This window comes from Microcebus murinus, chromosome 19 (assembly GCF_040939455.1).
Source record: "Microcebus murinus isolate Inina chromosome 19, M.murinus_Inina_mat1.0, whole genome shotgun sequence".
Classification (NCBI taxonomy): domain Eukaryota; kingdom Metazoa; phylum Chordata; class Mammalia; order Primates; family Cheirogaleidae; genus Microcebus; species Microcebus murinus.
The window spans coordinates 30,830,320-30,849,237 of NC_134122.1; the positions used below are offsets into that span (position 1 = coordinate 30,830,320).

At 41.7% G+C, this 18,918-nt stretch overlaps 1 protein-coding gene and 1 non-coding gene across 4 annotated transcripts in view; one reads left to right on the forward strand and one right to left on the reverse strand.

Moving 5' to 3' along the window:
* The window catches only part of POM121C (POM121 transmembrane nucleoporin C), a 57,268-nt gene that overhangs the window by 35,000 nt on the left and 3,350 nt on the right, over positions 1-18,918 (forward strand). For all 3 annotated transcript variants that reach the window (XM_012742196.3, XM_075995370.1, XM_012742197.3), the window contains 8 exons: positions 678-758; positions 2,224-2,395; positions 12,566-12,657; positions 13,295-13,368; positions 13,845-13,969; positions 14,093-14,195; positions 14,510-14,689; positions 15,574-17,226. In XM_012742196.3, the coding sequence (XP_012597650.2) occupies positions 678-758; positions 2,224-2,395; positions 12,566-12,657; positions 13,295-13,368; positions 13,845-13,969; positions 14,093-14,195; positions 14,510-14,689; positions 15,574-17,226 (2,480 nt within the window). The remainder of the gene's footprint in view (positions 1-677; positions 759-2,223; positions 2,396-12,565; positions 12,658-13,294; positions 13,369-13,844; positions 13,970-14,092; positions 14,196-14,509; positions 14,690-15,573; positions 17,227-18,918) is intronic.
* LOC142862541 (U6 spliceosomal RNA) lies at positions 17,719-17,825 on the reverse strand. The gene has a single exon (XR_012913615.1). It is a non-coding gene; the product is annotated as a U6 spliceosomal RNA (small nuclear RNA).

Genomic DNA, 18,918 nt, shown 5'->3' on the forward strand with positions numbered 1-18,918 from the left:
GATACAGAGGCCAGCTCCAGTTTGTGAGCCTTAATAGGTCCCCTTCTTTGGCTTTCATGAAAGAGCCTGGTAATAAGGGCTTCAATGCTGTTCATTTCCTAAGGCACAGGTTAGATACATTTTATAATTTACATTTTCCTTAAATACTTTCTAGAGAGAAGCTGACAACTATTAGCCATGTTACTCTCTACTTTTGATACAGATGTTTTAAATTTAATTTTTATATTTGAATGCTCAAAGTCTTCCTTCACATTTTGTGATGTTCAATTATTTGGGTAACCACCAATTTAAATGTTGTAATTGTGCTGAAGGAAATACTTGTTAAAGAAAAGTGAAAACTAGAGTATGGTAGAGTTATCAATAATGAGATTAAAACCAATTTCCTTATTTGGTTTATATAGTAACTTAATGAAAATGGAATAAACAGTATCCTAAAGTATGGAAAGAGAGGACATTTAAGAGGTTAATTAGGATTAAGGATTATTATTTGTGGCTTTCCAAGGAGTCAAAGATTCCACTCATTTTTTAATTCAGCAAATATTTATTGAGCACCCATGTGTACCAGACCCTATTCTGAGTACTGTGGATAGAGCAGTGAACAAGACAAAATCCCTGCTCTTGTGAATTTTTTTGAGGAAGTTGTGTCATTTCATTGAGAATTTTTTGATTTATCACAGGCGCCATGATAGCAGTGGAAGTGGACATTCAGCATTTGAGCCCCTGGTGGCCAATGGAGTCCCTGCTTCTTTTGTGCCTAAGTAAGTGAGAATCCATCTGGATAAAATGTCAACTACTTGGGAAAATGGAATTATTAGAGTGGCTGCCCTATAGATTTTCCTCTTTGTTTTTTGTATCACTTAATTAGTTCAGGTTAACATCTTTGAAATCAGGAAGGAATATTTTGAGTAACTTCCCACAATTAGCTATCTTCTGTCCAATTCCTTTTAATATTTTAGCATTAATATGGGTGAAATATGCTAAGTCCAACAGGGTTTATAAATATATTTGATAACCAGATACATAAATAGAAAGAGTGTAAGCTTTGTGCAAAGCATAAATGCAATGATATGAAATTTAAGATAAACATAAAGTTTCAATATTTGAGTTTAAAAATACTTTGGAGTAAGAATTGAAAGAAAAATGGCTTAGCAGTTTGTGTGAAAAGACTTAAGGATAGCTTACATGCTTAATTTGAGTCAGCAGTATGATGTGGCTGCCAGAAAAGCTAACATGCTCCTAGTCTGTGCTGTTAGAAGAAAGACTAGAATGAGGTGGGTGGGTGGTAGTCCTGCTTTTCTTAGTTCTGCTCAGAGTGTTCATGGAGTGTTGTGTTCAGTTTGGCATACCACACAACAAGAGAGGATGCATGCATACTGAAATTGTAGTGAAGCAACGACGATGTTAAATGTTAAGGAGATTTGCAACAGCCCCAAGGGGAAGTGGTGGTGGTGGGTGAAGGGATTTGGGAGGTGTATAAGTACTAGCCCAGAAAAGGAAAATCTCAAGGGGCATAAGGAAATAAGGGAGGGAGGATAATGATCCCCAAAAAAACTATCACATGAAAGAGGCAAAATAACTTGTTTGGTTTGGCTTTAGATAGGATTTATGGGTGAAAGTTAGAGGAACTACATTTACATAAGAATAAATAGATTTATGGTTGACGTGGATCACTGTAGGAGATACTGAGTTGTCTACATTATAACTTAACTTGGACAACTCTCCCAGGGGAGAGATATATATATAGGGAATCTGTTTCAGTTGGAGGCTTAGAAAAAAATGGTTGGTTCCTCTTTAACTCTGATTTTTTTAACAGCATTATTGAAGTATAATTGATGTACAATAAACTACCTGTTTAAAGTGTATATGTTTTGACATGTATATCCCTGTGAAACCATTACCACCATAAAGATAATAAACATACAGTCACCTCCAAAAGTTCCCTCATGGCCTCCCTGTATGGTCCCTCCAGTCTTGCCCCCATCCCCAGACATCCATTGATCTGCTGTCTATCACTGTAGATTAGTGTGCTTTCTCTAGACTGGTTTTATTTAAGTTTTAAATATTTGGCTTTCCCTACTGACTTTGTGAGATCGATTTAGCAGCAGAAATTAAGAGCATTATCCTCTTTTATTCATGTTTGTTAAGAAAGGTGTCATGACCACAGATGAAACCTTAAAAGAGTGTTACCGTCAATAGTACATCTAACTATCTTCTTTTTATTAGGCCTGGGTCTCTGAAGAGAGGCCTCAATTCCCAGAGCTCAGAGGACCATGTGAATAAGAGGTCCCGTACCTCTTCTGTGAGCTCCTTGGCAAGCGCATACACAGGTGGCATCCCTAGCTGCAGTCGCAATGCCATCACAAGTTCCTACAGCTCTACTCGAGGCTTCTCACAGGTATGCTTTTGTAGTGCGGGGGAAATGGGTTCCCAGTATTAATTAATTGATGTGTCAGAAATTAGGATTGTCTCTAACTAAGCTAAGAGAAGGTACAAACCCTTGAATAATAATGTAGACCAGTGGAACAGAATTGAAAGCCTGGGAAGTAAACGAGTGCATATGTGGAATCCTGATCCAAGACAAAACTATTAATTCAGATAAATGGATAAAGGATAAACAGTTCAATAAATGGTATTAAATGGGATTGAAAAGGTAGATTGAGTCCGGAGTGCATTGAGTCATCAAAGAGATTTATGCTATAGGCATTTAGAATGTAATGAAAGTTTCTTAAACAAGAAGTGGTCATAATTCTATTTTAGAAAGAGGATTGGAGTATTATATAGGGAACAGAGCAGGCTTTGCTATCAGACAGACTTGGGTTCAAATTGTGGCTCTGACACTTAGTAGTTGTAGGGTCTTGGGCAGACAAATCACTTAACCTCTCTTTTTCTCATTGCTCTTCAGCAATCATTGTAATGATTAAAGGTAATGTTTGAAAAGCACTCATGGCTGGGCGCAATGGCTCACGCCTGTAATCCTAGCACTCTGGGAGGCCGAGGCGGGTGGATCGTTTGAGTTCAGGAGTTCGAAACCAGCCTGAGCAAGAGCAAGACCCCGTTTCTACTATAAATACAAAGAAATTAATTGGCCAACTAATATATATAGAAAAAATTAGCCGGGCATGGTGGTGCATGCCTGTAGTCCCAGCTACTCGGGAGGCTGAGGCCGCAGGATTGCTTGAGCCCAGGAGTTTGAGGTTGCTGTGAGCTAGTCTGACATCACGGCACTCACTCTAGCCTGGGCAACAAAGCGAGACTCTGTCTCAGGAAAAAAAAAGAAAGAAAAGCACTCATTACCTTCCTGTCAATAAGTGGGTACCCAACATACAATAGCTAGAGCAGGTGTCCTTAAACTACGGCCCACAGGCCACATGCGGGTGTTTTTGCCCATTTGTTTTTTTACTTCAAAATAAGAAATGTGCAGTGTGCATAGGAATTTGTTCATAGTTTTCTTTAAACTATAGTCCGGCCCTCCAGTGTTCTGAGGGACAGTGAATTGGCCCCCTGTTTAAAAAGTTTGAGGACCCCTGAGCTAGAGAAAAAGATAAAGTATTTATGGAGAAAGATTTTTGAGAGGAGAAAAATTTGAGAGAAGTTCATCAGCCCAGAAGCTCTGACAGTAATATAAATGAAAGGTGAAGGCTAAGCCAGAGTAGTTGTGAGAATGAAAAAAAAGGATAATAATAATAACCTTTACTTTAAGCCCTTATTCCATGCTAGGCCCTATGTTAAGCATTTGAAATGAATTTCCTCATTTATCATCACAACAGCCCTGTTAAGTACACACTTATTATTCCTATTTTAAAATCTTTTTATTATGTAAAATTTCAAACATACACAGAAGGAGAGAAAATATAATGAACCTCCATGTAGCTTTTGTAGTTAACTGCATTTCATTAGTCCTATTCCATCAATTCCCTCAATTTGTTTTTGTTTGGGTTTTGTTTTATTTATTTTTTTGTTATTTATTTTTTAAATAGAGATGGGGTCTTGCTCAGGCTGGTCTTGAACTCCTGATCTCAAGCAATCCTCCTGCCTTGGCCCTCCAAAGTGCTAGGATTACATGCATGAGCCACGTGCCCTACCTGCTCTTGTGTTTTAAAGCAAATTGCAAACATTTCATTTTACTCACAGGTACTTCATTGTATTTTTAACTGTTGAGACTTTTTTTAAACATTAATAACCACAATATTCCTATTTTTGTTAATAACTTTTTTTTTTTTTTTGAGACAAGAGTCTCACTCTGTTGCCCTGGCTAGAGTGCCGTGGCATCAGCCTAGCTCACAGCAACCTCAAACTCCTGGGCTTAAGCAATCCTCCTGTCTCAGCCTCCTGGGTACCTGGGACTACAGGCATATATCACCATGCCCGGCTAATTTTTTCTGTATATTTTTAGTTGGCCAATTAATTTCTTTCTATTTTTAGTAGAGTCAGGATCTCGCTCTTGCTCAGGTTGTTTCGAACTCCTGACCTTGAGCGATCCTCCTGCCTTGGCCTCCCAGAGTGCTAGAATTACAGGTGTGAGCCTCCACGCCTGGCCAAATAACTCTTTAATATTAGTTAATATTTTTTTTTAAGAGATAGGGTCTTGCTCTGTTGCCCAGGCTGGAGTGCAGTGACCCAGTCGTATCTCACTGCAGCTTGGAACTCCTGGGCTCAAACAGTCCTCCCACTTCAGCCTCCTGAGTAGCTGGGACTACAGATATGATCCACCATGTCCGGCTAATTTTTTTATTTTTTATTATTTTAGAGATGGGGTCTCACTATGTTGCCCAAGCTCACTCCATGTTTTAAATTGCACTTATTACCCAAAACTATCCAGTTATATAGTTACTTTGAATCAGGAGAAAAATCAATTCATTGCATTTGATTGACATATCTCTTAGGTGCTTTTAATCTATAATACTTCTTCCTGTTTTTCATGATTTTGAAAAAAATAGATCATTTTCTTGTGTAGAATTTCCCCACTTTCTGGATTTAGTTTGCATCATCATGGTGTCATTTTAACATGTACTTTATCCCCTGTTTTCTATGTAAATGGTTTTTTTGATCTTGAAATTTGATTAGATTCAAATTCAATTATTTTAGAAGAATACTTCATAGGTGGTGCTGTGAGTTTCCTATTGTATCACATCAGGATGCAAATAATATCTGGTTTCCCAATTTCAGTGATACGAATATTGATCACTCGATTCAGGTGTTGTCATTCTGATTCATTCATTTCAATATTTCTGTGACCTTTTGACCTGATGATTTTATCAGTCATTTATCATTTTATCAGCATTTTACCTAGATCTGTTAAAATAGGTTGCAAATAGTGATACTCTAATACTCTTGTATCCTCTACACTTATAAAATGAAATTTTATATGGAAGAAAAGGTCCTGCTCAGAGGAATGACAGGACAATAAGGCTCGATGCCTTAGCTAAGGCCAAAGGTGACCAGTGAGGTTTTTGCTATTGCTATCTTTATGAACTTCTGAGTTTTTGTAAACATTTCATGTTTTTCAATGCATTGTAGTTATTATTTTTGATGCACAAACTTTTCCAACTTTGGCCTGTGGGAGCCCTTTTAAACTATCACGTGTATCCTTTTGTATTGACTCCGGCAATCTTTGATAGAGAGCTTGGTTGTCTCCCTGCCCCTTGGAATTTGAAATCTGAATATTTCAAAATCAGATTCACATTGGCTGGATTTTTTACATAATTTCTTTGATTTTATATTTTTATATATTCTTACATAAAAAATGTTAGTCCATAATTACTTATTTGATTGATCCTAGTACAGACGATTTCAAAATAACATCATCAGTGTCATTATTAACAGTAAGACTTCTGAAGTCAGTGTAAGAATTATTCGTGATTCATTTTGTCTTTAGTATATATCCTTCTATGAATACGGAATATATAATCAAAATATTGTGTTCTAAAGTAATGTGAATTGTTAGTTGGTTACATCACCAACTTTATATACAGTAAGGTTCATTTGTTCAAGATGTTTGAAAGTTTTGGGGATTTCTGTGTCTTTTCTTTTTGAAATAGTTTTGTTTTTAATTATGTAAAATACTAAATTGTTCCAAAGATCATATACTAAGATAAGAAACACTGGAGAGAAATCCAGTTTCCATCTCTTTTCTCTTCACATTGTTCCCTTCTCCATTTTATCACTTTTTTATCTTTCATTTTTTAAAAACTATATGCAGGCCAGGCGTGGTGGCTCACACCTGTAATCCTAGCACTCTGGGAGGCCGAGGCAGGCAGATTGCTCAAGGTCAGGAGTTCGAAACCAGCCTGAGCAAGACCCTGTCTCTACTAAAAATAGAAAGAAATTAATTGGCCAACTAAAACTATATAGAAAAAATTAGCTGGGCATGGTGGCACATGCCTGTAGTCCCAGCTACTCAGGAGGCTGAGGCAGGAGGACCGCTTGAGCCGAGGAGTTTGAGGTTGCTGTGAGCTAGGCTGATGCCACGGCACCCTAGCCCGTGCAACAGTGTGAGACTCTGTCTCAAAAAAAAAAAAAACTGTATGTAAAAAATAGATTCGTAGAAGTCAAGATTCCCAGGTCAAAGGTTAAATGCATGTGTAATTTTGCTAAGCATTGTTAAAACCCCCTCTGCAGAACGTGTACCATTTAGAATTCCCATCAGCATTGTATGAGAGGGATTATTTCTCCACATCTTCACCAATAGATGAGGTTGTCATAGCTTTGGATTTTCACCAGTACATGGGTGAAGAGTAATATCTAAGTATCTAATTTTGTTCTCTTATGAATAAGTTTGATCATCTGTTCATATGTTAATGATTATTTTCTGGTCTGTTTCCATGACTGTTCATATCTTTTGCCCATTTTTTGAAGGGCTGCTGGTCTTTTTTCTTCTCATGTTCAAGAGTTTTTCCTGTATTAGTGAAACCTATTCCAAATGAACTAAAGTTTTAAACGTAAGGTAGAAACCATATAAGTCCAGTATTAGAGGAAATAAGCATCTCATGCATTGCTAGTGTGAGCTTCAGTTGGTACAGTTCAAGAAGACTGTGTGGCAGAAGTTGTAAGCACATGGGCATCCTCTTTGATTCTGCAGCTACACATACACTCAAAGACATGTACAGACATTTGGCTGTGGCATTATTTTAGTAGCAGAAGCTTGGAAACAATGTAAATGTATCTTTTCAGGGGAGCTGGCTAAATAACTAACTTACAGTAATTCTGTAAGTTTAAATACTATGTAACTATTAAAAAGAGTAAGGCAGGCCCTCTCGCCTGTAATCCTACTGTATACTCTTAGAATCTGTAACATGCAAGTATTAACATTCTTGGTTTCAGGTGGTTTTTTTTATTGTTGTTTTCTTTTTTTAAGTAAAAAGCAAGATTCCCATGTCCTAGCTCTCCCAGTCTCCATCCCATAGGTACCTATTGTTATGTTCTTACTGTGTGTGCAAATACAGATAATACACAGAATTTTGGGGCCGTTCTACAAAATGGGATCACAGCATTTGTGCTTTTGAAAAAAACATTATTTTTTCTCTTTTAGCCATTATGCCTTGTATAGTCTTCCTTGTCACATAATTTACATTACTCTTTACGCGGCCTTTTTAAATTAGAGTATAATAGATAGAAAAACACAAATCTTAACTGTACAGCTCCATGTAACCAGGTCAAGTAGTAAAACATTTTCAGCACCTGGAAGCCTCCTCTTACCTATTCCTCGTTACTGCTCCTTTTTTCCTTCCTGAATATTAGCATCATACACATATAGTTTTTCTTGTTTTGAATTTTATAATACATAAATGGAAACATAGAGTATTCATTCTTTGCTGTTTGACTTCTTTCACTCAGTATTTCACTTGTGATATTTGTCCACACTGTTGCATGTTGCAGTAATTCATTTTCATTACTTATACTGTCATAATATGAATATACCACAATTAATTTATCCATTCTACTATTGTACATTTGGATTTCTAGTTTGGGGTTATTATGCATAATACTGCTATGGACAATTGTATAAGTCTTTTATTTGAGACAGAGTTTCATTCTGTTGCCCAAACTAGAGTGCCGTGGCATCAGCCTAGCTCACAGCAACCTCAAACTCCTGGGCTCAAGCAATCCTACTGCCTCAGCCTCCCAAGTAGCTGGGACTAAAGGCATGCACCACCATACCCAGCTAATTTTTAAATTTTATTTTAATTAATTAATTTATTTTTGAGACAGAGTCTCGCTTTGTTGCTCAGGCTAGAGTGAGTGCCGTGGCGTCAGCCCAGGTCACAGCAACCTCAAACTCCTGGGCTCAAGTGATCCTCCTGCCTCAGCCTCCTGAATAGCTGGGATTACAGGCATGAGCCACCATGCCCGGCTGATTTTTTTCTGTATATATATATATTAGTTGGCCACTTAATTTCTTTGTATTTATAGTAGAGACGGGGTCTTGCTCTTGATCAGGCTGGTTTTGAACTCCTGACTTCGAGCAATCTGCCCTCCTTGGCCTCCCAGAGTGCTAGGATTACAGGTGTGAGCCACCTTGCCTTGCCCTGGCTAATTTTTTTATATATATATTTTTTAGTTCAGCTAATTTCTTTCTACTCTTTTTTTTTTTTTTTTTTTTGAGACAGAGTCTCGCTTTGTTGTCCAGGCTAGAGTGAGTGCCGTGGCATCAGCCTAGCTCACAGCAACCTCAAACTCCTGGGCTCGAGTGATCCTCCTGCCTCAGCCTCCCAAGTATAGCTGGGACTACAGGCATGCGCCACCATGCCAGGCTAATTTTTTATATATATATCAGTTGGCCAATTAATTTCTTTCTATTTATAGTAGAGACGGGGTCTCGCTCTTGCTCAGGCTGGTTTTGAACTCCTGACCTTGAGCAATCCACCCGCCTCGGCCTCCCAAGAGCTAGGATTACAGGCGTGAGCCACAGCGCCCGGCCTCTTTCTACTTTTTAGTAGAGATGGGGTCTCGCTCTTGCTCAGGCTGGTCTTGAACTCCTGAGCTCAAATGGTCCTCCTGCCTCAGCCTCCCAGAGTGCTAGGATTACAGGCATGACCCACCACGCCTGGCCATGGTATAAGTCTTTTGGTACACACATACAAAGTATGTTTATGTTCAGTTTTAATAGATGTTGCTGAATAATTTTTTAAAGTGAGTGTTTCAGTTTATACTCCTAGAAGTAATATTAATGTATGAGGTTTTTGTCTCTGTTGGTTCATATCCTCACTAATGCTTGGTATTGCCTGCCTTGTGGCGGGTGTGAAGTAATATTTCAGTGTGGTTTTAATTTACATTTTCCTGATTACTAATTAGACAGAAATAGGAACTGTTTATTGGCTATTTGTATATCTTCTTTTATGAAATGCCTGTTCAAGTTTCTTGGCTCTTTTCTATTAAGTTGTCTCTTTCTTACTGATTTGAATAATTTCTTTATATATTCTAGATATAAGCCCTCTGTCAATTATGTTTTGCAACAAATGTCCTACTCTGTGTCTTGCCATTTTACTCTCTTATGGTTAGTATACTTTGTATACTGTTTGGGAGCTTCCTAAGATCATGAGTTTTTCCTATACTACCTTCTAGAAGCTTTATTATTTTACTTCTCATATATAGATCTATAATCCACCTGAAATTGATTTTTGTGTATGGGGTGAGGTAGAGATCAAAATTAGTATTTTTTTTAACCGTAGAAATACTCATTTCTCAGCCAGGCATGGTGGCTTATACCTGTAATCCTAGCACTTTGGGAAGCCAGGCTGGGGAGGATCACTTGAGCTCAGGAGTTCGAGACCAACCTGAGCAAGAGTGAGACCCCATCTCTACTAAAAATAGAAAAATTAGCCAGTGCGGTGGCGTGTGCCTGTAGTCCCAGCTATTCGGGAGGCTGAGGCAGGAGGATCACTTGAGCCCAGGAGTTTGAGGTTGCTGTGAGCTAGGCTGACGCTACGGCACTCTAGCCCAGGCAACAGAGGGAGACTCTGTCTCAAAAAAAAGAAAGACATGTTCATTTCTCTAGTAGCATTTATTGAAAGGACTGTCCTTTCCCTATTTCTCGAACTCCTGAGCTCAAACATCCACCGGACTTGGCTTCCCAGAATGCTAGGATTACAGGCTTGAGCCACCATGCCCGGCCCTTTCCCTGTTTCTCTATAGCACCACCTTTTGTCATAATTTAAGTGTCCATATATATGTCATGGGCTCATTTCTAGATTCTCTTCTGTTCCATTAGTCTGTTTTTCTACCCTCGTGCCAGTCTTTTTTTTCCTATCCTGTACTTGGTATTTAGTAAAATAAATCATCCCACTTTCTTGTTCCTCTTTAGGATTGTCTTAGACCTTGGCCCTTTGCATTTTCATTTACCCTTTAGATCAACTTGTCAATTTCCACCAAAAAAAGAAAAGACTTGCTGAGATATTGATTGGGACTGCCTTTAATCTACTGATGATTATTTTGGATAGAATTGACATTTTAATAATATTGACTCTTCCAATCTATGAATATGGAGAATATCCTTCATCTCTAATTTCTCTGTATAGAGATTTTACTTCTCTTTTATTAGATTTATTCCTAGGTGTATGTTTTTGATGCTGCTATAAATAGTACCTTTAAAATTTGGTTGTCTGTTGCTTGGTGTTCAGAAATACAACTGATTTTGTAGTTAGAAAGTTTGCTAAATTTTGAATATTTTTGTATTCCTCAGGATTTTTGTACATACGATCATGTTGTCTATAGTGAAGACAGTTTTTTCCTTTTCTTTCTGATCTTTATTGTTTGTTTATGCCTTATTGTATTTGGCTAGGACTGAGTATTACGTTGAATAGAAGTGGCAGCAAACATCCTTGTCTTTGTTACATCTGGAATGTGTGTTTATGTATAGTCTGTGAAGTAGAGATACAACACTTTTTTCCACTAGTTGTTGAACCAAGTTGTGCTCAACCCTGGCTACCTTACAGTCACCTCTGGCATTTCTGACCCTCGCTTGCTAAGGTATTTGGAGCCTTCAGTGTCGAGGGCACTTTGTTTAAAAATGTGAGGCCCAGACATTTATGTTCTTTTAAAAGTTCCACATTTGACAGATGAACAGTCATGTGTGAGAACCAGTGAGCTAGTGTTAGAAATTTGAAGTAATTGAAAATGCCATATATATATATATATTCATATATCAATATATATTCATTCATTCCTTGAATCACTTTGATGATGGATTTTTCTATTCTGTTCTTTCGTGTCCCCCCATATTTTTGAAACCATTGCGCTCTGGCCTTTCCCAATGACTGTCTTTTCTTGTTTCTTGTTCTTTTTCTAAGCATAAGTTTAAAAACTGTTATTGATGTGATCATTTTTCTTCTCAAGGTCATTCTGGGCCTTGGGTTTCCTGATGTTAGTCTTATGGAACTGTTCTGTTTTATCACCTGTCTTTTATTTAAGTCCTTCTTTTCTACTTTTGAACTCTTATTAAACATTGTTGTCTTCCTGTTTGTACTTAGGTGATGCAGCTGTTACTGGGTAAGAAATCACTAGAAGCTTTTCAAGTAGAAAAAAAGGGTGTAAGTTATAATAGTTCAGTATCTTTGTAATTAGGCTCAACCCTCACAAAAATAATTGCAAGTGTTTGCTCTATGTCAGCTACTTAGCTGCCTTTGAAGGAGGCATCTTTGCTGTGAAAGACTTGCCTAGTAGAAGAGACAGATGTATGGACAATTGTCACATAATAATAAGTGCCATAAGTGTTGCAAAAGTCATAAATGCCATTACAGCATATTTAAAAAAATAAATTTAGTAAATTAAAACTGAAAATTTAATGAAAGTAAGACTAAATTAGTTTACTGACTTATCTTCACTGGGACAGTTTCTTAATTTACTTTTATCCTTCCCATAGACAGTCTATAGTAGGCTTGTATACAGCATAACTCTACCATTCCTGAATGCAACATCCTACTTTTTAATATATGCAAAAGTTGCATTCATTCCTTCTACATTTGTTAGCATTTCCATTACTTTGGGTTTTTTTTTTTTTTTTTTTTTTTGAGACAGAGTCTCGCTTTGTTGCCCAGGCTAGAGTCAGTGCCATGGCATCAGCCTAGCTCACAGCAACCTCAAACTCCTGGGCTCAAGCGATCCTACTGCCTCAGCCTCCCGAGTAGCTGGGATTACAGGCATGCACCACCATGCCCGGCTAATTTTTTTTTTTCTATATGTATTAGTTGGCCAATTAATTTCTTTCTATTTATAGTAGAGATGGGGTCTTGCTCTTGCTCAGGCTGGTTTCGAACTGCTGGCCTCGAGCAATCCTCCCACCTCGGCCTCCCAGAATGCTGGGATTACTTAACAGGCGTGAGCCACCACACCCGCCTCCATTACTTTTCTAGACTCCTTTTTTTCTTCTTTTTTTGCTTCCATAATTAATAATAATACTGGCAATTGACTTTCTTTTCAGGGATCTTTTTTCACAAAGAAATATGTTCTTAGTCACTTAAAAAAGGCTTTATATGCAATGATGTGTAGAACCACTAAGTTAGATTGAGGGTCAGATGCTAAATTATCAACTGACTTGGCTTAGTCATGTCGTTCTTGGTTTGACTTTTAGCTCTGGAAGAGAAGTGGCCCCAGTTCATCACCCTTCTCTAGCCCAGCCTCATCCCGCTCCCAGACACCGGAGAGGCCAGCAAAGAAAATAAGGTAATGAGCATTCTCCTGCAGTTCTCACTTGCTGTATTGACAAATTGAGAGGTGAGGAAAAGAGGAGAATGTATTTGGCTCTTAGGCTTTGTTCTCCTCTGACTTAGAGAAGCAAAGAAATCAGGTCCCAGGAGAAGGACCATGAAGTACCCACCTGAATTGTTGTCATCTCTCACAGTCCTGTGGCTGTCCACCTCCTGCCCCAGTGGGAGGGCTCAGGGTGCAAGAGCAGAGATCCCCACAGCATGGAGTACAGGGGGAGAGTCCTAGCAGTGGGCAGGAGCCTTCAGGTTCTTGACTCTAGCCAACACCCTAGGTCCTTACAGTTGGCTGGAACTCCACTCCCTCAGGAGCTGTGTCTAGAGCTCCCAGGAACCTGGCAGGTTATAAGTAAGGTTTTGAAGATTCTTGTTTTGTGGTTGTTTTAAAACAGAGGTTTCTCCATGGCCTCCATGAACTGCCTCCCTTCTTTTCTGCAGGAATTTTCTTTTGACATTTTATTTATCCTGACATACTGAGATTGTAAATCATGGTCCCCTAAGCATTGGCCACTTGATAGTTCCAAGAGTATAAGAAGTTACCCAGTACTTTGGTCAGAAAATCTTTCTAAATTAAATTCTGTCTTTCCTCCCAACAGAGAAGAGGAGCTTTGTCATCAGTCCAATTCTTCACCTCCATTGGTGACAGACAAGGAGTCCCAGGGAGAAAGGGGTAGGTTGCTGAGCCAGCAGGATTGGCTGGTAGTGGTGCTGGTGAAGGTGTTTATGGTGGATGTTTAGATTAATAACTATTAAAAAAAAAATTGCACATCACTTTTTCTGGGGCTTTATAGCTGCAGAGAGAGAGGTTTCCTGTCCTTCAGAGGTTTATAATCTGATAAGCAAGAAAGGTAATGCAGATAGAGTAAAAACAATAACTGCTGGATAGAGATGAGCTCAGTTTGAGGCATCTGTGGGTGATTTAGGTAATTACTGTCCAATAAGCAGTTGTATGTACAACATTGGAGCAGTCGTCTCTTTAAATCCTCTTGACTATTAGAAATAATCTTGTAAACACCAGCCACGTGCCCAAACCATGGAAGATAGAGATACCAGTGAAAACTCAATGTTAAGAACCAAGTTGCTAGACAAAATTATCCATTTCTGGAAGAGAGAAGAACGCAAACAAGCCTAGATTTCTTTCTTTAGTTTTAGATACAACCACATGGAAGAAACAGAACTCATGGAATTCCCCATCTACACCTGGCAGCTCTGGGCAGCGAAAACGGAAGATTCAGCTGCTGCCCTCCAGGAGAGGGGAACAGCTGACGTTGGTACGGTCTTATCCATCTACTCTTGCCCACCCCGCTTTGCTGTCCTGAGTCTCAGGAAGGCTAGGTTCAGGTTTCTTGCAGTTTCTTCTGATTGACCTGACATCTCCCTTTTCTCTTTGGTAGCCTCCACCTCCCCAGCTGGGCTATTCAATCACTGCTGAAGACCTCGACTTAGAAAAGAAAGCTTCTTTACAATGGTTCAACAAGGTTTTGGAGGACAAGACAGGTAAGGAGTACAGATCAGCTGCACACTCCAGAGAGGTTTAAAGTATTTCTTTCCTCTGGTTATTTTGGTGTCTTTTTTTAAAATGGATTTCTCTGGAAAGACCCCGGGAAGAGTTCATGTTTTCCCACCTGAGAAATCCATGTCGATGTTCACTGAATCCTGGACAACCGTGGACATTGCGATGGAAGGGAGGCATTCCTAGATGAATTGCCCTGCCATCCCGACTGAGCATCCCCTACTCTCCCCTGCTCTGGGTCATCTGGAGAGAAGTCCCGAACAAGCAAGGACAGTTTTATCTTTTCTTTCTTCCTCAGACGCTGCCTCGACCTCCATCACTGACACCCCACCAACCACCACTCAGCCTTCATTTACTTTTACCCTGCCTGCTGTGGGGACTGCCTCCTCCCCAACCTCCATTCCAGCCCCAAGCACTAACCCGCTGTTAGAGAGCTTGAAGAAAATGCAGAATTCCCCAGGCCTCCCATCCTTCCCAGGTGAGTTGGAGAGGTGCCTTTGGAGCATCAACCTTTGCTTAGGTTGAAGGAAAACCATCATGCCCATCAGTCATGGGAAATTGTTCTGAAGGTTGAACACATTCTGACTTACCAAACCGGAGCTGGTCTAAGCTTAAAACTTAGAATTCTCTAATTGGGAAGTTTTAGGGCAGGTGTGCTGCAACACTTAAAGCCAGGGAAGGCAGCTTAGTTTTGGCTCTTCATCTGAAACTCAGTTCCTTAGCTACTCTGCGCCTTGCTGTTGTCATCTGTAAAATGGAAATAAAATCAACAATGCTCTTCTTGGGAGGGGTTTCTATGCATGAGATGATGTGGTTAATATCTTACATGCTGGTCAGAGCCACAGGTCCAGCACAGTACTAATTCCTTTTCCTGCTAGGTTTTCAAGGGTCCTTTGAGTATCCCAGGCCAGTGCCTTCATGGCACTGCATATGTGCATACCTCTGTTACTGCTCTTCATCAAATGGTGGTATAGGGTTAGTACTCGCCCTCTTCCAGGGCTCAAGGGCAGAGACTAGCTCATTCCTGGTCGTATGCTGTCCACTGAGTGCTGGGGGGTGAACATAGTACATCTTTGTCAGATGTATAAGGTGTATCTGGATGGGTAACTGAACTTGAGTTCAGGTGATTGGATTTTCTGTAGTTTCCATACACGTGGCCCCCAACAAGACCCCATTTTATCCTGTTCTTCCTGATGATCCGTGAGGTGGAAATAACAGGTGCTTGATTTACTTCATGAGCCTGTTGTGTAGACTTAGCCATATTCATTGACTGACTCTTAGCTCCCTGGCTCTGTGGTTGGCATGGGAAGATACAGAGATATTGGAAGTGTTTGAATTCACTTTTTTTATTCCTCTTCCCAGAATCTGCTGGAGTGGCAACCACTGAGGCCCATTCGCCTCCGAAGACACCAAGCCTTCTGGCCCCTCTTGGCTCTTCACAGTCAGGGCCCCTTCCAGGCACCTCTGCAGACTCAAAATCCACAGTCACGTTCATGGGGCTGGTCCCAACTTCTTCCACGATACCAGTCACTGACACCAAGTCACCTCCAGCCCTCCCAGCCGAGACGTCTGCCAAACCCCAAGCCCCGTCTGCCCCATCCCCTAACCCCAAGCAAGGTTTTCTGTTTGGAATGCTGAGCACCCCACCTTCTAACCCTCCTTCCCCTGTCGCTCCTGCTGTGTCTTCATCGTCTCCCATGTTCAAGCCCATTTTTATGGTCCCACCTAAGAGTGAGAAGGAAGGCCCCGAGCCATCTAGCCCTTCAGTCACGACCACAGCATCCTCCAGCTCCACCCTCCCCACGACTGCCAGCACCTCGGCCCTGACTTTCCCGCCTGTCTTTAGCAACACAGGGCTGCCTCCGTCTGTGCCATTGTCTGCTCCCTTCTTCAAGCAGACAACTACTCCAGCCACTGCTGCAGCCACAACTGCCCCTCTCTTCACTGGCCTGGCCACTGCCACCTCTACAGTGGCCTCTACCACCACAGCCAGTACGTCTGCAGACTCTGCTTCAAAGCCTGCTTTTGGCTTTGGTGTAAACAGTGTGACCAGCACCATGAGCAGCGTGACTAGCGCCACCACTTCTACTTCACAGCCTTTTCTCTTTGGGGCGCCCCCTGCCTCTGGTGCCAGCTTTACCCCAGCCATGGGCTCCATATTCCAATTTGGCAAGCCTCCTGCCATGCCTGTATCAACTACAGCCACCACTTTTGGCCAGTCCCTTCCCAATGCTGTTCAGACAGCCACTAGTAGCAGCACTGCCGGCTTTAGTGGCTTTGGCAGTACCCTGACCACCTCAGCCCCAGCCACCACCAGCCAGTCCACGCTGACGTTCAGTAACACAGCCACCCCAGCATTCAACATTCCCTTTGGCTCAAGCACCAAGCCTCCTCTCCCATCATACCCAGGAGCCAATCCGCAGCCCACATTTGGGGCCACTGATGGGCAGCCACAGGGGGCCACCAAGGCAGCCCTTGCCCCAAGCTTTGGCAGCTCTTTCACATTTGGAACCTCTGCAGCCCCGGCCCCAGCTGCAACTCCAGCGCCAACCCCAGCCCAGCCAGCCTTTGGCAGCACTGCACATTCAGCTTTTGGTGGTTTGAAAACCACAGCCTCTGCCTTTGGCACACCTGCCAGCACTCAGCCAGCCTTTGGTAGCACCACAGCTGTTTTCTCCTTTGGTGCAGCCACCACCTCTGGCTTTGGAGCTACAACACAAACCACCAGCAGTGGGACCAGTAGCTCAGTGTTTGGCAGCACAACTCCATCGCCCTTCACGTTTGGGGCATCAGCAGCCCCGGCTGGCAGTGGGGGCTTTGGGATCAATGTGGCTACCCCAGGCACCAGCTCTGCCTCTGGAGCATTTAGCTTTGGAGCTGGACAGAGTGGGACCACAGGCACCACCACCCTGTTTGGTGGGAGCTTAAGTCAGAACACCCTGGGCACACCTGGCCAGAGCACACCCTTTGCCTTCAATGTGCCCAGCACGCCTGAGAACAAACCTGTGTTTGGAGGTAAGTGTGGGAACACGCTTGGTCTGTTGTTTGAAGAGCAAGCACAGGCTCTGCTCTTAAGGAGTTTTTGTTGTGGTGATGAAAAGATAGACATTAAATGTGGAAGCCAAATGTCAGGTAGCAGTAAATGTTTTGATGAGATGTGTAATTAATGACTGGAGGAGCTATTGTGGATTAAGGTGGACAAGGAAGGCCTTTCTGAGGAGGTAAAAAAGTTAAGCTTGAGAGTATTTGTGATATAAAGGCTGAGATATGGGGGTAGGGAGGGAGGGGATGGTCCGAAAGAGCAAGCACATCTTGCAGGCACAGGGGACAGCTGGCACAAAGGCCCAGGGACAGAAACACGCTGGCATGTTCACGAGCAGAGAGAAGGCAGGTGTGGCTGGAGGATAACGATGGAGGAAGCGTATTGAGGAGCTAAGAGGCAGTTGGAGGTGAAGATCGTTCATTGTCAGCACTTGGTGTTTGAGTTTTTTTTTTTTTTTTTTTTTTTTAAATATGGAACGCTTCACGAATTTGCGTGTCATCCTTGCGCAGGGGCCATGCTAATCTTCTCTGTATCGTTCCAATTTTAGTATATGTGCTGCCGAAGCGAGCACATGAGTTTTAAGTATTACGGGAAATTATTGTAGAATTTTAAGCAGAAAAATGAAGTGGTCTTATCTGCCATGTGGAAGATGAATTTTGACCCTGGTAACTTCTGTTTTCATTAAATGAGAATATCTTCAAGAGTGAGTCAGGTTAAGATATATACAAAAAGGGCCTCTTGAAATAGTCATTTTGAACAGTGGAAAAAGGAACATAATTCAGGAAAGTGCAGTGGCTCACGCTTATTCGGTGACTAGGGAGGCAGAGGTGGGAGGATCAGGAGTTTAAGGCTGCATTGAGCTATGATGAGGCCACTGCACTCCAGCCTGGGTGGAAGAGAGACCCTTTCTCCAAAAGAAGAAGAAAGTGTAATAGATTTGCCAGGCAGTTTTGTGGATTGGAGAATTGTAGTCAAAGTGAGGCCAGCTTTTCCCCAGCAACATTCAGTTGTTGAGATGTAGACCTAAAATATGTAGAGAGCTGGCAAAACCCAGCCTGTGTAAACCCAAGCAAGCATAGCAGGAGGCGAGGGGTACCAGAGCCCTTGATGAAGGTGAGGAAATGCGGGAGGTGGGAGAACTAGAAATAGTGAGCTGGAGAAGAGTGCAGTAGTGCTTGCAGTGAGATCTGGGAGCTGGAGCAGTTCCTGGTGGTGACAGAGTAACCACAGTGAGTGGCAGAGGAGGGGTAGAGGAAAAGCTCATCAAGGCAGTAAGGTCAGGGGGTAGAGAAGGATCATCAGTCATCCTTGCAGATGAAGTCACCAGGAGTAGGATGGGGAGGGCCGGGGAGGACACAGTGAGCCAGGTGTCCTCTGAATGAAGTGGAAATGGCCTGGCAGTTGAAAGATGGAGTTAACAAGGACAAGGTGCTGATTATAAGTCTGATGACCTTCAAAGTCTGATGAACTTCAAGCAAGTTAAGGTATTTGAGGAGGAAGATGCCTGCGCCTCCTTAGCCTTGGGACCTGTGCACGTGAGGGAGAAGAGCCTGGCCTGGAGGGGGAAAGCAGTGTGGGGACAGGGCACCATGAGATTAGGAGCCAACAGGGTGGAGTGGTGCTGAGTTTATGGCTTCTAGATGGGAGGGGACAGGTAACCGGGG